General features: G+C 39.9%; 2 protein-coding genes across 5 annotated transcripts; both read right to left on the bottom strand.

Annotated features, from left to right (window-relative positions):
• Positions 1-1,110: 1,110 nt before the first annotated feature.
• On the bottom strand, positions 1,111-5,470 carry LOC104422223. 2 transcript variants are annotated; one of them, XM_010034489.3, is made up of 10 exons: positions 5,335-5,470; positions 5,130-5,199; positions 4,740-4,807; positions 3,833-3,894; positions 3,194-3,275; positions 2,853-3,086; positions 2,572-2,700; positions 2,425-2,486; positions 2,230-2,346; positions 1,111-1,280 (listed from the first exon to the last, which is right to left on the bottom strand). In XM_010034489.3, coding segments are annotated over exons 1-10 (876 nt in total). In that variant the 5' UTR covers positions 5,386-5,470; the 3' UTR covers positions 1,111-1,279. The 2 variants fall into 2 exon arrangements, with proteins under 2 accessions (XP_010032791.2, XP_010032785.2); XM_010034483.3 differs by having other exon boundaries at positions 1,113-1,286.
• Positions 5,471-7,429: 1,959 nt separating this feature from the next.
• LOC104422205 (probable serine/threonine-protein kinase SIS8) lies at positions 7,430-18,271 on the bottom strand. Of its 3 annotated transcripts, none has more exons than XM_010034456.3 (13): positions 16,521-18,263; positions 14,604-15,041; positions 14,114-14,217; positions 12,557-13,842; positions 12,402-12,442; positions 11,376-11,444; positions 10,399-10,499; positions 9,765-9,843; positions 9,567-9,665; positions 9,417-9,485; positions 8,562-8,611; positions 8,276-8,452; positions 7,430-7,906 (listed from the first exon to the last, which is right to left on the bottom strand). In XM_010034456.3, exons 1-13 carry the CDS (start codon positions 17,019-17,021, stop codon positions 7,807-7,809), a joined length of 3,114 nt encoding a protein of 1,037 aa, XP_010032758.2. In that variant the 5' UTR covers positions 17,022-18,263; the 3' UTR covers positions 7,430-7,806. The 3 variants fall into 3 exon arrangements, with proteins under 3 accessions (XP_010032758.2, XP_010032765.2, XP_039163660.1); XM_010034463.3 differs by having other exon boundaries at positions 14,604-15,060; positions 16,521-16,659; XM_039307726.1 differs by lacking the exons at positions 7,430-7,906; positions 8,276-8,452; positions 8,562-8,611; positions 9,417-9,485 and having other exon boundaries at positions 9,634-9,665; positions 9,765-9,872; positions 16,521-18,271.
• Positions 18,272-19,189: the final 918 nt, after the last annotated feature.

Below are 19,189 nucleotides of genomic sequence, written 5' to 3'. Positions count from 1 at the left end.
ACCAAACCCTTGCAACCATCGCTGATCCCTCTAGCAATGGATGGCAATAGTGGAAGCCCATGGACGACCCTGCCATTTTTTTTTTTTAAATTACATATTTGTTTTTAAATAAATTTTAACTTTTCCTTTTATTTTAAAATCTAATTTAAAAAAATGGAAAAAAAAACCACATGAAAATTTAAAAATAGTTTTAAAATGCCACATCATCATTTTTATTAGTCAAATTAATAGTGTTAACTATAAAATTTAATTACACTAATTTGATAAGTTTTAAGATTTGATTACACTTTTTATAAGTTTTAGAAGTCAATTACACTCTCATGATAAGTTTTAATACTTCTAATAAATCCTTTTCTTTATGGGCCAAGTCATAAATCCTTTTCTTTATGGGCCAAGTCCATGGGCCTAACAGGCCAACCGAATGTTCTGGGCTAGGGAGTTTTGGCCCGTTGGGCTCGGCTTAAAGAAGATTTTCGAAACTGGTCGGACTTGGGCTAAAGCCCGTCGACCTAACGCGATTTCTTGTTAAGGATTTATAGCGTGTTTTGGACTGAACGGGCTTTGACTGGGCTTTGGGCCTCACCTTGGGCCTAGCCCCAGGAGTTCTTCCCGAAAATTTCATGAGACCCGGCCCAAAGAGCGCTATTCAACAGGGCCTCGGTTGAGATTAGGTGATAACGATAGATTCTTCATTCGATGTTAAACAAAATCCATGTCACTATATTCATTTTTTATGTAATTTCAGTACATCCGGCATCACCTATGTCCTGGCGTCTTTGTCATACTGGAACAATTCCGACCAAGATTAGAACCCTAACACGGGAGCAACAACGATATTCATATCTTTCCCTCTTCCGTAGTCGCAGCCATAAGTTCGATGTTCTTTCGGGTTTTGAGATAGCAAGAAAGCTAAGTATATACTAATCATACTTGCAAGTCGGCCGGCAACAAAATTGTCGGGCCGACATGACTCCAACAAATGATGCGAAAAAGTAGCCAACATAGAACTATTGGCGTCAGGGTGAGCGAGAACTAGCGGACAACAAAAATTAGTGTCCACAATCTTAATCGGACCAGAGAGAGAGAGAAAGAAAATCGACCGGATGAATATCAGTTAGAAGCTAGAAATGATGAACATTTTACTAAAAGCCCCTTTGTTTATTACAGACGTCAAACATCATTGTATGTACCTCAATCTCTACAAATATGGATACCACCACTCCAGAGAATTCATCGCGCTAACCCATCCTCAGTCACGCCGCTGCTTCTGATCGACTTCTCTATACCTTGCAAGAATGGCAAATGTCTTGAGAAAGCAGTGCATTTATGCACGTAAAAAAGAATATATCCCCTAGGCAATTAAAGCACTGTAGTTGCATTTAAATTTCAGCTGCTAAACTAGATTACACGCTTGCAACAACATACTGACCTTTCAAATGAAATAGTAGCTAAAGCATAGATGGCGCTACATCGACAACGTCCAAACTTCAGAATAAGTCAACATCCATAAGCCAGACTAAACGTCACGATAATGATACTCAATAAGAAATTTTCTAGAACCTTCCGGTGCTCTGCAAACTAAGATGCTGAACTTCATCCATCACTAGATTTTAGGTCTCTTACATTGACCTAGTATTCAACTGCTTCTCAATTTTCGCAGTGGTTTTGAACTGTACCATTTATAGGTAAAGGACAAGGCTATGCGGAGGAGCATACAGTGACAGAGTATTATGAATGTCACCCTAAAAATTGACAAAAGATATAGCAGTGCAATTGTTACCACATTCCACTCACTCTTACAAAGAACATTTAAGCTAAGCATATGAAATCAAGTTGTGTGACACAAGTGCAATAAAAGCAGAATGGTAAACAAAAGGATAAAAGTTTTACTCTTAGTTACGGAGCAAAGAATCAAAACATAAAAAGTTAAAAAACCATACAGAAACAAAGCCTCTGTTAGAAAAGCACAATAAGAATATGTGGCTATAAAAGGAGTCACCTAGCAGATGTTATTTACTGACAACACACATAAAGAGAAATGGATTAGTGGAATAGAAAGGTGCATGATTAACCAAATTGCATCCTTTGTCCAGAGTAATCGTACATGTATGAACATACTGTATCAAGACATTCAACAAATATGCAGATAGAAATTCCAGCACAGTGCTTTAGAAGAGGGAGTTGCACCGCATCTTATGAGTGAATCTATGTGAAAATTTATAGCCTCACCAGTTCACACCCTCGTCAGGAAGATTCCGACTGTACAAAGGAAACTCAAAGAGAAAGATTGTTTTGACCCATGGAGGCAGGTTGCCATAAACTGATGGAGGAAGCAGAATGAGAGGGCTGAAGAGAAACAGAGTTTAAACAAGTTAGTTATCTTCCCCAAATCAATCTCAATGTGAGGAAAGAGGAGACTCCAACCTGGTTGTTCTTTTATATATCCTGTATGAAGCCGCATTGCCATATTTCTTGTCTGCCGATTCCTGTTCTCATTATATTCAAACGATAAAATAAAAAGAATGAAAGACCCAAAATGTATGTTCATTAAATGCAAGGCAAGAACCAGACCTCAAGTAAAGGAATGCCACTGAGAAACAGAAGCAACAACGTGAGGAAGATTGGCCCGAAAATTACAAGCCACTCAGAACCTTTGAGTACAGGGGTGGAAGCCACAAAGATTCCCCACCATAGTAAGATCTGGATAAAATTATTCATAAAAAGCAAAATGCATGAGCGATCTCAATTGAAAGTTAAAACTAGTAACCAAATTTTATACAACAATCACTTCAATATTCTGTGCTTAGTTACAACTTAAATAGGAATTTTTTCATGGTAATAGCAGGACTCACCTCACCAAAATAGTTTGGATGCCGAGAATAACTCCAGAGTCCAATATTGCACCATTTCCCTCGATTTTCGGGAGAATTCTTGAAGTTCAATTTCTGCTGGTCAGCTACTGCTTCAACCAAAAAACCCAGAAGCCACATAATCCACCCAACTATGTCCCGAGCTTGGAGAGATGGATCTCTGTTGCTTGCATTCACCACAGTTACTGGTAAACTAACTGTCCAAACCCAGACAGCCTGTGAAAAATGGACACCAAATCAACAGCCCAGTACGTGTTGTTTAATGCTAAATTGCATCTTTCAAAAATTATAGACCAACTTAAATATGACATGAGCTGGGAAACCTGGAAAATCCAGAAAATCGCCAATTTCCCCAAATTGCTGCGCATCTCATCAAATCGCCTGTCTTCCCCCCAATTTAGAATTCTGATGAATTTCAACATGATGTTAATAAAAGGAATAAAGTCCATACCCAGGCTGTATTCTATAGGAGGATAAAGGTATAGCTTTGTACCAATAACCCATGCACTGGCATCAGAAGAATCAGAGAACCACACATTTTGATGGGAGGACAAAATCATATAAAAACATTAAGTACATTTATTGGTGCCAACATAGAGCTGTGGATTCACATGTAACATCTCATGGAGGCAGAGCCTCCACTAGAATTGTAAAGCATTCATCCAGGGATTTAATATGTTCAATGGGTGAATTCTTAATGCTATTGAAAGAAAATACCTAGGCCTCATAAGAGTGCTTTGCAACAATCAAATCGTAGATTCATCATTGGCAGTGGACTTATAACTCAGTTTTTTGTTTTGATTATACAAAAGAAGAGAGCACATCATGCAGAGCAAATTGTGCAAGAACCCTCTCTCTCCCACATGCAGCAATCATGTCTAGATGTAACTAGCTTACTATCAATTTAAAAGATTTGTAAGTAAATGAAAGTTGCATTTTCGCCTGTTCTACTAGATTCATACCTCATTAACAGAAAGAGACCCAGTCGGAGACCCCAGATTACTACAAGAATTGTCAGGACCACCTGAAATTACATTGTCACAAGCATCTTAAGATTCAATAAATTGCAGCCACAACAATTGTCTGGTTGAGCAGAAACTCTCAAATTTAGTCCTAGTAAACCTAAAATCCATATAACTAAAATTCCTGATGATAAATAGCAAAGGAATTATTTGGGGGGTCAAACAGACAGAATTCCACTAGGTTCTGAACATCCTTAAAGGGCTTGCAGTTGCAATAGCACAAAGACAGTCAACCTCAGCAAACAAATATATACTGGAAAAAAATGGTTCCAGAAATGCAGATATATTTAAGAAGCATCCTCAACTCATCTTATCTAGTCCTTCTCTCATCAACTTACTCCTAAAACGGAGTTCATCCACATCAGTCCTGAACTTATGCAAAAATTCTGTTTCATCTGTTGAATGAAGATCACTGCCAAACAGCTTCATCAACATCTAGATCCTCCCAATTTATATTACCTGGTTAGGTTTGAAAAAATGCGTGCTTCATAATATTTAACCATTCATGACAATCTTCTTTTGGTTTCATCACCCTCAGCATCTGCATTTGAGGTCACGTTTACTTCAATGCTCTAAACATATTCGAGAACGCAAGTTTTAAGACCGATTCTTGTCAAGAGAGGAATTGGCGGGTTGCATGAAGGTCCTTTATCTACTAAAAATTATTGCCAAAGAGAGCCTGAAATCAACCTTAAGTCTCATTCCACACTACCCTCAGAAAGGAACTGTATCCTAATTACTACAGTCACGACTCCTACATGCTATCGATAATTTCCATGTCGATATTAGGAGAGACAGAGAGAGAGAGAGTATCAATCGCCCGATCATCAAGAGATAGAGAAAGAACCTGTCTGAAATGCCATGCCCCCTTGACAATCAGCGTCAACAGAGCAATGATAACGAAGTTGGTGCTTCCTGAAACAACAAAACAAACACATTCACTGGCTATCCAAGACCGGCCGGCCAGTCACTCGACTCGCGGCCTAATCCTATCGAAACAGAAAGCATCAACCGCCATTGCTTCGCGATGCAACAGTAACTGATCACGAACTCCGCAACAACGCAATCACAGTTTCCTTCTCATTCGCCGCTCGCACGCCACTCATTTTCCCTAATAACTTCCTCAAAATTTCCAGGCCGGTTCACTGACTATTCCGCAAGCAACAGATTCCGCACAACATCCGACCGACGCGGGAAAAATAAAAAAGGAGGGAGGGGCGAGCGATCGATCACTGACCGGCGAAATCGGTGACCTTATCGAACTTGAGGAGAGCGGTGACGACGAAGAACAGCGCCTGGTACACGACCTGCGACGCGAACGAGAGGACGCCGGAGAAGCAGTCCGGCGATCAGAGCGCGCGACGGCGAACGTCGAAGGAGCAAAAGCCGGCAGACAGAAAGAGCGAGAGAGAGCGAGAGAGAGAGAGAGAGAGAGAGGTTACGGTGACGATGGCGGTGAGAGCGAGGAAATGAGAGTCGAGGACGGCGGCCATGGCGGCGGAGCTCCGGCTCCGACGGCGTCGCGAGCGCTCTCCTCTCTCTCTCTCTCTCTCTCTAGACGTTCGAATTTTGGAGACCTGTTTGTTATCCAACCGCGTTCTCCCTTTAAATATTGTTTTCAAATTTTGATTTAATATGTAATTTCATCCATAAATTTTCATTTATTCAACATAATCATTGAACTCCTCGCCTAATATGCAATCCTAATGTGTAATATGATTTTTGAATTTTTAATTTATTCCATGTGCTCCCTAAATTTTTAGTAGATATTGAAATTAGTCCAATGGTCAATATTTGTCTAAGAACCGCATTGAATAAATTAAAACTTTATGGATTATATTGTGCATTAAATTTAATTTCATGAACTATTTATGTCAAGAGATGCCCCAGTTCATTATGATCATGATCTAAAAATCTGGCGAGCCCGTTACTGTAATTTCATCGAGATGTTCACAGTAAAAAAAAATCACTTTGCACGAGGTAAATCAAACTCGTGACTTTGCAACGGGCGAGACCATTTTATCCCCAATGAATATTTGTTATTTTTCACATATGGTAGTGAACACCTTCTCAATGATAATCCATATGATTTATAATTTATATTTGAATCGTTTGTAAATTTCCGATTGAATGTATCAATGGCCGACGACAAAAGAAGACATGAACATGGGTCCATGTTTCAGGTATAAACAGAAGGGTGAGAAATGGGATCAGCACAAAATTACCAAATTAGTCATAAAAACGAATGCCAATTTAATCCTAAATTTTTAATTTTTACAAATGTAGCCATAAGCCCCTTTTTTAAATGAAATTTCATTGTAGTCATTTTGATCGGTTTGTGACTTAAAATTGCCGACGTGACGTGCAATCATCACGGGCTATTCTTTGTGGCACGCTGACATTGATGGGTTTACTCAAAATCACATCCTATTGGGACCAAATTGGTAATTTTTCACCGTTCAAGATAAGAATTTCATTTTATACCTTCCTTGCGGGAATTGCGGTTGAGATTGGTGCACGGATGCTGCACACGTGGCCCACTGTGCACTCCATCTTGAACTTCTAAGACCATTCTCAACCAGGACCAAATGCGTGGCGGTCGCTCGTTCTTGTAAAGTCCTCGGAGATTTGCCATTTTTGACCCCCCCGTCCTCACACATCAGGTGCACGTTCCACGCCCAGAATCACAACAATTCAAGGAAGGAAATAAAGAAAGAACAGGAAGAAGTCAAGTCCATAATTATGACCCAAGGAAACAAGAGATCATCTCCAATTCTTGCCAGACTGAAAGGCAATGTAAACATCTTGATCGTCACAAATTTTCTCAATCCGCAAGCACGTGCAGCGTCGGTCGTGCTTTGCTCGAAATGGCAACCAGAAGGAACAAGTTTCGGCGATTTTTCTTCCGTGATAGGACAGTTTCGGATGTGAGCAGATCCTTAAAAGGCTCACGAAAAAAACAGGCGGGAGAATCGCCCTGGGATGAGAAACCTCACGCTGTCTTCTTATTCCTTCTCTATCAGGAAAATAAAAATAGACAGGGAATTAGGGAATTTCACAGTGGTAAAAATAAACACCACGTCAGAATTTCGGTTCTGGTTACTATCGGATAGACAGGTATAATAATCTCCCGTACCTAAAATGAGTGAAGATGGATTAGATTAGATGCCCACAACTGGTTAACACGCCTTACGGCACTGTCCTCAATCACAGGTTGGCTCAGTTCCCCCGGTTGAGGAAGTGCCGTTTGATGGAAGGATTACTTTGGTGTTTGGTTGAACTTACTACTTATCTAATGAGGCAAACCGGGTCATAATTGATCAGTATGATTGATCAGTTCACACTCGTCGTCACAAGATTCTCGAACATCGGTACAACCTAAATCGATGCGTAACGAGCATCATGCGTCATCAAATGCAGATGATTATGTAGCAAGATATTTCCCGGACTTATGCTTCACCAATCAAAATAGAAATTCACATTATTTGAAGAAAAGGAAAGTTCTTGCACTAAGGCAATGCTAATTTGATCCTCAGATCACATCAGCTGTAAGATGAAAATGCCCTTTTCAGTAAACTCCAGTAAGTGATCATCTGATGAACTATTTTCATTTGACAGACAAAAAGGAAAGAATTTGATTATACAACAAGAAAAATATATCTGTACAAAGAATTTCACAAACTTGTGGAAGGCAGCAAAACTAAGACAGTGAAAGAGAAAAATCACAATTGCCAATCAATCGCCGTCCGTCGGACCAACCATCCCCAGAAGTTCGATCTTCGCATAGTTTCCCGACAATGGAGGACCCGCCTCCAAAACGACATGGGATGTGCCAACATCGTTCAATTCATGATTCTGCTACTTCGGCCGGACACCTCGTCTAACAAATCGGACAGTGTCGCGCTCGCTGCTCATCAGCGTGCTTGCCTCGGGATCATGGAGCTAGTTATGGGCTTCTGCAAGGGCTTCAGCGCAGCCATGATCTCAGCAAATGTCGGTCTCAATTTCGGATCTCTACAAATGTCCAAATCCAAACATCAGGCGTTGACTAACAATATAATTACAACCGCAAGAGAATGAGCTTCATCATTTCATGTAACTGAAGCTTCGGCCTTATGCTACAGGCCGCTTATTGTCAAAAGTTTCTAATTAAGTGATCCTAGTAATTTCGACATAGTCTAACCAAGATTATCCATGAGAAGGAGGGACGGTGGGAAAGACCTTGTTTTTTCCATTTGGGGATGGGGAAGGAGGAGGGGAAAAAGGAGAAGTGCAAATCTTTCCTCAGTAAAGGTCGAACCCCGATGATTAGAACTGCTGTATGTCCTTAGGGAAATGGACTACACACAGTTTCCCAAAATAAATTCTCCAAAACATACTCACGTTTGCCAGCACTTTTTGATGATATCCGCGACAACAGGGTCCACATTATCCGGAATATCGAGCCGACGGTGCTGAAAGCCGACAGCACCAACGACTTGCATAGGATTCATTCCCCCCCAAGGTTGTTGCAGCGTAGACAGCTCCCATAATATGACCCCAAAGCTATAGACATCACACCTGCTTGTCATATCACAGATTGAGACAGGTTTCATCAGTCGCAAATGAATGGGGATGACCAGAGGGAAAAAATGGGAGTAAATATTTGTAAGGTAAACGAACGAGATACTTTTCATCTGAAGGTTCATTTCTCAGCACCTCCGGAGCCATCCACTCTGCCTGAAGTAGTGATGGCATATTAGTCATACAAACAACTGGAAGGGAGCATATCAATGTACCAAAGAGTACTTGCATATGAAATGCTTCTGAAGCTTTCACATTCTGGCATAGACAAGATAGAAATGATGGGAGAAAGCATGAAGAGTGCCCTGAGAAGTTCTTAGAGGGCACTGACCTACATGGTCACCTAGAAATATGGTTTGCAAAGATGTATCCATTTCATGCGTTTAGCAGTTAACAATCAAGAACTCACGGCAAGCAGTAATATTGATGACACGGAAACATGTAAATTCAGTCTTTACTGATTACTTCAGAGCTCCATGTTGCACCTAGTAGCAACAAATGATTTTCTTTGTCCTTAAGGAAAAAGAAAATGAAGGATGAAGGAAAAAGGAAATGACTATGAAAGACATTGCAGGTGCTTCAAGATTGCCACCTATAAGGACAATCAAATCAAGAAATAAGTGTCCTCAGCTACTTCTCAGTTCTCAAGCAGTATATTAAGATCCTTCAAAAAGAAAACGTCTCGGAATTTTCATAGAGCAAAAAGGATTTTTTTTATTTTGATAGGAAAGGTGATCAAATCGATTCATCACAGAATTCACTGAGGGTTACCATTACAGTAATATTCATGGGTGAACATTGCATTATATAAGTGAACATGACCAGTTGAGACATATGGACAGGTTATAGGATCTCAAGGACATAAGAAAAGCAAGACAAACACAAGTATGAAGCATCAAGAGAAATAATGTCAAATGACATGCCAAGTGTAAACATGACTAAAGTCGTTGACACTGCTCACCGTTCCAGCGGCGGACCTAGATGAGAGGTATGTGCTATGCTTCATCCGAGATAATCCAAAATCGCAAACCTAAAGGATAATGGAAACTCGAGTCATTTATGTAATAGAAACATGATTTCTCGTTTGCTTGTAGTGAGAAGAATAAGTCACCTTCACGACCCAATTTTTATCAACAAGAAGGTTGGGAGACTTCAAGTCACGGTGTACTATAACTGGATTACAGTTATGCAAATAATTCATTCCCCGGGCCTGAAAATTATTTGTGAAGATAGATTATGTGCAGGTAATTCAAGTGGAATTAGACCGCTCACTGAGTTTTAATAAAGGACCAGAGTGATGAAATCATACTGCATCAAGGGCCATCCTTAACCTCCTTCGCTCATCTAATTGATTGTTAGGCCGGTGTAGCAGCCTATATAAACTTCCTCTGCAGGGGAAAAATCCTGATTTAATCCCCTAAGCATAATGATCTCGAAAAGTCAACAACAGAATAAAGCTAATAAAAACATGAAAAAACCTAAGGACAGTTCTTAAACTCAGAATGTTTCCCAGAGGCAAAACAATACTAGAACAAACTTCAAGGATCATCGGCACAGGGAACTTGAAGAAATGGCGTGCATAGAAATAAAGGACATTAACATAAACTAACATCAAATATACTAAAAGCTCAATGACCAGATCTCAAAAATCCCTTTCTTTACAAACTGGACACGAAAATAACATAATAGGCCAAACGCATCCAATCCCAAGTAATGTAGTATCTTGTTTTGTGAACAAGTTAAACCAATCGTCAGATATGAGTTTGTAACATCTAAAACTGACAGGTTTGATTAACTATTATAAGCAACGCGTGTCGTGGGTCACTGCTGCTCAAGGAGGAAATGGAGTATCACTTGTTTAATCACTGCTACAAATCCAGCATAACAACTTCCAGAGAATCTTACTTGAATCTTAAATTGAAACAGGAAGAATTGCAACTTACCTGTGAAGAAACTCTGAAATAATTGATAGATTTGGAGGACGAGTTACAGCTCCCATGAAAAGAACGACATTGGGATGCCTAACTTTCTTCATTATCCGGACCTTGCAATTCAAAAGCAAAGTTTAAGTAGGCTATTATGCCAGTAGCAGTCCTGAAAATTACAAAGTAGGCAAACGATAACAGTAATGTGCAAAACAATGCAATGTCAGCAATAGCCGGCCTCATTTTCTGACTCAGAGAATGTAGGTTGTTGGCAAGCACCACTATACTGAGATCCATGCATCTTACTGTCATGCTTATTCTTTCGATCACAGTCAAGCTTCCATATTTGGGCTCAACCCTCTTGCTTTCACAGTGGTGGTCTTCCTTATCTCTACTTGTAATTGTGAAATTCATACTATTTGGTGGCTTTGCCCCAATGTTTTGTTTAAGAGAAACCATCTAATGGTTGATTAACCCAAATACAAGAGAGCAGTTCTTGAAAGCTTCACTTCACATCTTAAAATCATTTATGGTCTTGCTGTAGATATGGTGGTGAAGTAAGGCTGCTTTTTCCTGGTGTAAATTGTAATTATGCCTTCTTCTTCAATGCATATGGAATATGTATCAACTTTATCTACATTTTCTTACTAATTTTGCTTCGTCTCCTTCTAATCTAGATTATCTGTGGAATTTTTTAGTACATATTATCCTATTAAAAAAAGGTAATCAAATATCCACATGAAACTTAGTTCCACTTGTTATTTGGATTGGTCCACCTTTATTTGAGCTGTCCAAAATTTTTTTCCCAACACTTCTTCAAAGGTTGAGCAGATGATCCTAAGCACCCAATGCTTGATTCTGTACCAAATTATGGCATCTGGCATTGCCTGGAGATGGTCATGTTTTCTACCTAACCATTTTCATTCAGCTAAGGTGGAGTTCACAAGAAGCAGAAGCAGAAGTAGTACAATAAGCAGCAGTAACGGAACTAGTACCTCACTTTTGAACTCTTCAAGCAAGTCACCAGAAATATCCTGGTCTAGGAACTTCTTAACTGCAACTTCCTACAATTAATCAGTAGAGCAGAGCATATAAGTTTTCTTAAAGTTTGAAAATGCACTAAGCTCAATTTAGAGAGAAATAATCAAAGCAATAGAGAAGTACTACGTAGTGCCGTTAGTTATCCCAGATCAAAGAAGTGAAAGGAAATATATATGCAGCACACTGACAGATAATTTGGGAGGAAAAAAAGATGAAAGATCCAAAAATTCCAAAGCCAAAACCCTTTTTAACTACGTGGGAAACTAACCAGAGATATAAATGCAGAAAAATCCTATCCTTCAATCCACAGAAAGTATTTGCAGGATTTGTTGCAATTGTGGAATTGTTCACGTTGAAAAAGATATATAAAAAATATTGGACACCTTCAAATTGAAGCAGAAGAAATAAATAGTGAAGTGAACACCATCTAAAACCCCAAACAGTAAACAAGTTCAAATTAGGTGTAAACCTAATCTAAAAAAGCAGAAAAAATACACCTTATGCATGACTAGTTTCAGCTAACAATAACTCAATCAAGAATGGATTGGGATTAAAAGACACAATTAATGCATCATATTTAATTATTTTCTACATGTAACTCCCATGGCGTGATCTTCGAGAGTCAGTGCTCTAGTCAGATCCACTATGACTACATCAATAGAGAAACGATACACCACATCTCAGACTGAAGTGAAGCAAATTCGGAGACAAAGGGATTGAAGACAGCCAGATAACAGGTGATCTAACAAAGACTTTGATGTTAAACTCAGCCCTTCAATATTTAAGTTCATGCACACGATGCATCTGCAATAGATGTGCCTTAGTTAGAAACTCAGTAACTGCATCATTGCCCCAAGCATAGAGACAAAGTTAGAGACAAAGTTACAAGACAAATATTAAGGCTTCTCACAAGAAAGCAATGACACCACAATGATAGTAGATACTTGATAAAGAAAAAGAAAGTGTTTCGGTAGGCTTACGGTTCCATGCCAGTCCCCACGGTATACCTCCCCATAGGATCCTGTAAAACAAAGGATGTAAAACTAACTGACTACATCCAATTTCTTGTGTACCAACCAAAATTAGAGAACTAAAAAACACCACAATGTTATTGATACAGTTTGCTTGTCAGTACCTAGTCCTATACGCTCTCCCAAGGAGATCTCCTCCCATTGAATCTCACACTCCGCAACATCATCAAGGGCAATATCTGATTTTGTGCTATCATTACTAGTTGATCTGTCAGAAACCCTCTCGCCTTCTGAATTTACTCCAGTAGCATCACTCTCCCGATTAGCACTCCCTCGTTGCTCATACCCACCAGAATCTGGATCCCCATCACTTTTCACCCCTGCTTCATATTGCTTATTGACAGCTGCAGTAGTTGCCACCACAGCTGCAGCTGTTGCCGTGGCAGCAGCTGCAACAGGAATTTCAAGATTTGAGTCCGTGTTCGACTTTGCAGCAGCAACTACCATGGACGACGCCACCACTGCAGCAGCCGCTGCTGCCGCTGCCGCTACAGGGACATTTTTCACATATACCGGTGGAGTGGCATTGGATTGAGACCAAATGGACTGCCCAGTTGCTTCCCGCAGTTCTAGTGGAGGGTTGAATCCTAAACCTTCTACAGGTTTAGGTTGCTCTGATGGACCCCAAGGGGTTGTCGCTTTTGAATGCGGTTTATAGGGGGGCAAAGGAGGCAAAAAGCGAGGCTCACTTCTACTATCCTGACCCTTAGTGTCTTGAATTCCAACCTGATGGCTCTTTTCATCCTTACTTCCTATCAGAGGCCTGTCCTCAGCTGGTGACTTGGCCTCAGTTGATGCATCTAACTGCCCAGGATAAATTTCACTAAACAAGTTTGGTGGAGCAATGACACCGCTTTCAAGTAATACATTGTGAAGCTTCTGAGCTAACTGTGGGTTCTCTTTGGCAGCATCAATCATGTATTCTGAAACATCTTTCACTTTCATCCTGCGAGCAGCAGGTGAGCTCACACCTTCCGTCCATGAAGGAGATCTTGCATGCGTGTAAGGATAATTAGGCCTTCCCGGGATCTCTCTTCCCCCCAACTTATTCAAATTGGATTGATCTTTCAGGTCTTCTGGGGAATTCTTGGCTCCTTCCTTCACCATGATTGGCCTAGTAATATTCACATCAGCCAGGACTTCACCTTCATTAATGGACTCATTTCCTGACACTGCACTGGTTCCGAACCTGGATCTCTTGTCAGAAGTCCCAAATTCTAACTGCTCTTCATAAGAACTGGTAACTCCGCTACTAGAAGAGGCCGCATGCGATGAATCTCCTGACATAGGGCTGACTGATAAGTATGATTCATCAAATTCTGCATGCGAACCCGTCGCATCAGATGGTATGAGAGTGCCTGGATCAGCCATGAGGTCAACTATGTACTCCCTGAGAATCAATTATCAATAGCGTTTTAAACAGGTTACTGTCCATAATTGATATGAAGAAAAGGACCTCATATAAATGCTTTTAATCATTCTAACATGCTGTAACATGCATTTCACAATTTAAAAATGCAAACAGCGTTAAACATGCAGAGAACATGCACATGATAGATTCAGGATACAACATATATTTTTCTATGTAGAGCAAAGCAAGAAATAAAGCATCAGCTAACATTCTTGCATCAGCATAAATATGAATAGTACATGTCAAATACCTTCCATCATCAAGCTTTACAAAGTTAATTGCTACATCATCTGAACCTGTATACTGCTGCCCCTTCACTAACCGGCATCGGATGCCTACACCGTCGGCCAAAACCTGTGCAAGTGATTCAAGCAATTCATACATGTTTGAGAAGTTGAAATAAACATAAGCAATTCCAAATGGAAATCATCTACAGTCATTAAAAAATGGCATAGAAGACCTTACACGATATAAAATTCAAGAGAAGGAAAAAAATACACATGGGCAGAACATTAACATACTTCAGGCCAAAAATGTACCATACAGACACTTTGGTAAGCAATAGTTTAGTTAAAACAATTACTAACAAATGATATAGATTGTGCAAATATGATTATAACCTACAGTAATTTCTCCAGAAAAATTAAAGAAAAAAATACTGTAACTATCACAGATTTATATAATCTAGGAAAGGAACAGAAACTAACAATAACCATACACATAAAAAACAGAGTGTGTACCTTAAACAACAAAGCACGATGCCGAGCCATCCCGATAGTCAAGGAACCAAGAGGCAAAACCATACTACCAAGGGTTGATTTCAAACTATAGCCAAGACTTTGCCATGCTCTTAACATGTTCTCTGGATCTGCAACTGGTCCACCCATGTAGTCCGAAACTAAAACAGCTAGGTTTCGCACCAAATTACTCTGTAACAAACCAAGAGATGCTGATCTTGATCTGACTGCCATCTCTAGGGCTTTCTCTTCCAGTTTTAATAAATTTGAATCTGCAGCTCTGTTGATCAAAACTGCTTCCCAAGCGATATTTTCAGATACAGGTGTTCCTTGCAAATCAACAAGTGAAGGCATTCTGCCTGAGGTTGACGCAGTCAGGACCCCATATAGATCATAAAAACCATCCACGATTTTGTCATCATAGCTAAGAGCATTGTAGTTCTGTTAATCATTGACAAATCTACAGTATGAGACGAATTAGAAAAGAATAAACCTAACAAAAAAGAAGAAAATGTAAAAGCAGCTAGAGAACATGATTCTAGATCCATAAAGCACCTTCTAAGGTAATCTAAGTTGGTTATTTTCACTACAAGCACCAATTTAATCAGCTAGATGATTGGTTAAGCAAGAGACAACATAACTTGAGCAGAGAAATAAAGCTCCAAATTTGGGGAAAATGCAGATAGACGGAATTCTTCCAAATAAACTCCACAAGATCATGAGATCTTTGCACTTGTACCATTTTACCAATAAGAGGAAGGATGCCAGTTTCTCCTCGACAACTCTAGATGAAACACCTCATGTACCTAAGCAAATAGAAAAAGACTAGACTTGAAGTATTCAAAGTGGGTATTGCCCGCCCAGCAAGTTAAGGTTGCATCTGAAGACTTATTATAGAATGACTGGGAGAGACTAAGGTCGTATATCTTTTCAAACTCAGCGCTTAAATTTGAAGAAAGAAAGCCATGTTCAGCAGAATAACAGGTAGACAGGTTTCAGCTAGAAGAGGTAATTCCAACTGCCTAATACCATCAACCAACCAGCATCAATTGAAACAGACAGAGCCCAAAAATCTGTTCCTTCTTTCCAGCTGTGATTCTCAAATTCATTTATTTATATATATGTATGATAAGGTAGCAGTAATCCTGGGAAGTATCAAAGTCAGTATCCAATATGAAATGACTGGGCAACCTCTTCCTACATTCTTGACCTGCCAAGTAGCTTCCAAAAGCTGGCACCAGTCACTGGAATTGCACATTTTCACCAGTCCTTCCTGTTGCTACTCATTAGGATTAAAGCTATTCTCTAACAGATTCTGGAAGATTACTACTCCCATCTAAAAAAACCCACCAAAGAAGAGAAGAAGAAAGAGAATAAGAGAGAGATTAGACGAGAATTTATTCTAAAGTAAATTCAAGCTTTGTTCAAAGCATGTCTCAGCACAAGAAAACAACACCTAATTTTTTAAAATTTTCAATATAATAATCTACATGAATGATTTGGCATTGCATTCTATTGATGCACACGAACAGAAGTGGAGCAGATTGTGATTGTGGATCATTATACAGAAAAGCTCAAGAAAAATTGCCGAATTATTATTATTTTCCAAGGACAAATTCTTTTCAGTTGCTCTTGCTAATAGTTGGTCAGGTTTGATTAGATAAGTGCCCTAACACAGAACTTGAAATAACAAACGATTACACAGAGGTCCACATCAAATGCAGTTGTGCATTTTTTCCACCAAAGACGTGTTGTGCGTTCTACCAGTTATTTCTCTAGTAGAGGACACTATGAAAAAGGAGGAGCAAAAGTGAAATGTACATCCTCCGTAGCCAAAAGCTACTTGTCAAACATAATTCAATCCTTCTCTTTTGATGCTTTCCGTTCTCTCTCAAGAAGGGGGCGAAGATGACAACTTACCCAGTATCTATAAGCAATAACCTCGGCTGGAGTATTATCTGGAGCACAAGACCCCAAACTAATCTGCTTGACAGCCTCGATTTGAACTGCCTCAGGATCCTCCCTAGCACTCATCTCCATCGCCAATTGTATTTGATACTCCTCCTCTACATCAGGATCTCTAGAGTTAGACTCCGAATCCCGCAAAGATGCATCCGGATCAGTATTCGCTCCACTGACGCTGACAGAATCAGATGGCTCCGTTGGCTCTCCCTTAATCACATTCGAAGATGCATTCGAAGATGATGGGCCAGCATGTCCGTGCTTATTAGTAACCGAGTGTAACCAAGAAGAAAGCCCTGAAAAGGGCTTGTGCTCGCCGAAATGATACGATCGCGCTTGCGTGAGCCTATCAGGCGACGATGCCTCGTCGTAGGTCTTGCTGCCCATAGACGAACTAAGCTCTTCCCTGTCTTCTGTTTGATTCGACATGATGTGGAGCTTCTTGAAAAGGTTCTTCATTGCCTCCTCACCCAGCCGCGGTAAAGAATGCTAAAGGAATAGAAGTCCGGCCATAGACATCTCCATTGTCTTGGGCCAAGCATGAAATCTCCCCAATCACTCAAACCACAATCCACTCAATTCAAAAAAACAAAAAACAAAAAAAGAATCTACCCCCAAAAGAACAAAGTTGACCTCAGACCAACCCCACACAGTCCAGCGCTCCAAAAGCCATTTTCAACCCAAACCCAGTAAAGATTTGCCCGATATCAAGACACCCAGATGCTTAAACCGCAAGACAACACCCCCCTCTTCGCAGACACGTGAAGATTCGCCCCCTAAAGACAAATCAAGCTCAAAAGAAAGCAACAACCCGTGAGATGCAAAAGCAGTTGAATTTGAGATTACCCTTGCTGACAATCAAGAAAAGAAGTGCCAGGAGAAGTCCAGAATGAGACAAACGGGCGCGTGGAAAGAAGAAGAGAAGAGACTATTCAGCGTGGAAAAGAGGAGGAGCCGCAAGCCGGGCATGGACATCGAAGAAGGGCAGGAAAGAAGAAGAAGAAGAAGAAGTTGAAAGAAGGAAACCAACAAGTGACCCACTTGAGCTCCAAGAGGCACGATGAATTTCACGGTCCCGGGACACCAAAAAAAAAAAAAGAGAACCCACAAAAGAAAAAGTCGAAACTGGTCGGAAACTGATCTCCCTCTCTCCAAAAAGTCTGCAATCCGACGATGAGAAAAACGATCTTTTTAACGAGGAGCCTTGCCAAAGGACTACATAGCGATTGAATCCAGCTCTACAGACGCGGTCAATACATCGAAAACCGCTATGCTTTCTCGCTAAATTTTTTGAAAGAAAAACCAAAAGGGTCCAGAAAAATCCTGTTTTTTTAGAAACTCATCTTCCCCTCTCTCTCTCCCTCTCTCCCTCTCTCTCCAATAAGTCTGCAATCCGACGATAAAAAAAACGATCTTTTTTACAAAAGGCCTTGCCAAGGACTACATAGCGATTGAATCCAATTCTACAAACGCGGTCAATACATTGAAAACCGCTTCTCGATTAATTTTTCTAAAGAAAAACCAAAAGGGTCCAGAAAAATCCTGACTTTTTTGCTAAAAAAATTCCCTCCCTCTCTCGCTGTTCTAGGAGACTCGCAGTTCGAGGGCAGTGGTGACTGGGAAGTACGTGGTCAGCCAAGCGTAAATGGAAGAGAGAGAGTAGAGAAAGAGAGAGAGGCACGAACTTGTCAGCACTCCCATGTTTTCTTTTTTTCTTTTTTCTTTTTTTTGCTGTTTTCTATGAATTTGTCGCCGTGAATTCTCGGCTGGCATTGAAGGGGAAAAGTTGGGCTCTGAATGGACAGCCGTGGAACGACGCGAAGGCGTGCGCCAATGCGACAGCGGGGCGTCGTAATTTCCGCAGCTGCTGTTCGTTATCTTATAATACCCTTTCCACATTTTTGACACTTTTGCCTTAAAAAAAAGGAAAAGAAAAAATTACAAATGAGAATGTGAAAATGGCACGTTTTCTTGAGAGAGGGTTTTGAGTAAACTTTGTTTCAGATAGGGTCAAGTCACCGGCCGGCCAACTTCCACATAGGATCCATGATTGATGTGGCTTGAGTAGGACCCACTTCGGTTTTTTTAAAATTTTCACTAAATTATTTACGTAGTGTTGACTTTTATACTCAATTCGAGCCATATTTTTTCACCATATTGGAATGAGCAAATATTATTTATCACGCCTTACCAAAAAAAATATATATATATATATATATATATATTATTTATCACGAAGCAATTGAGGGTTCTTATTCATTTCAAACGAGATGCGTGGTAGAGATGTCATCGTGACAAGATTTGGAGTTTTTTCGACCCATTAGATTGATAAAAATGATATTTTTCCTTCTTAAATTAGAGACAAATTTCTAATTAAAAAAAATGAAACATCGCATATTTGGAAAATTGCCTTTTCTTTGTCACAAATTTAGAAAGCTTTAAATGAAAAAGGGTATTTCACTTTTCCTGAAGGCATTTCCTTCTTCACATTCTCCATCAATTTCCAAATAAAGTAAAATCAAATAGTCCACTTCCTACTCTTCAATATAAGAAAATTTTATCTCTTCCTTGCTCTTCTTTCTTCATCTCCTAAAAATTCTTTCACATTGAGCCCTAATTTTATAATT

Source organism: Eucalyptus grandis, chromosome 2 (genome assembly GCF_016545825.1).
Source record: "Eucalyptus grandis isolate ANBG69807.140 chromosome 2, ASM1654582v1, whole genome shotgun sequence".
In the NCBI taxonomy this organism is placed as follows: Eukaryota; Viridiplantae; Streptophyta; class Magnoliopsida; order Myrtales; family Myrtaceae; genus Eucalyptus; species Eucalyptus grandis.
The sequence above is the reverse complement of the archived record's forward strand: the minus strand, read 5'-3'. Positions and strand labels throughout refer to the sequence as shown.

Coding starts and splice junctions, on each gene's coding strand:
- LOC104422223 (XM_010034483.3), bottom strand. CDS start 5,385: ATGGCCGCCGTCCTCGACTCTCATTTCCTCGCTCTCACCGCCATCGTC. Junction 2,701..2,852: donor ATCCAAACTATTTTGGTGAG/GTGAGTCCTGCT, acceptor AATTTTATCCAG/ATCTTACTATGGTGGGGAAT. Junction 1,287..2,229: donor CCTGACGAGGGTGTGAACTG/GTGAGGCTATAA, acceptor CATTCTTGCAAG/GTATAGAGAAGTCGATCAGA.
- LOC104422205 (XM_010034456.3), bottom strand. CDS start 17,021: ATGAAGAACCTTTTCAAGAAGCTCCACATCATGTCGAATCAAACAGAA. Junction 13,843..14,113: donor GTAAAGCTTGATGATGGAAG/GTATTTGACATG, acceptor ATTGATTCTCAG/GGAGTACATAGTTGACCTCA. Junction 8,453..8,561: donor AATGAACCTTCAGATGAAAA/GTATCTCGTTCG, acceptor TATGACAAGCAG/GTGTGATGTCTATAGCTTTG.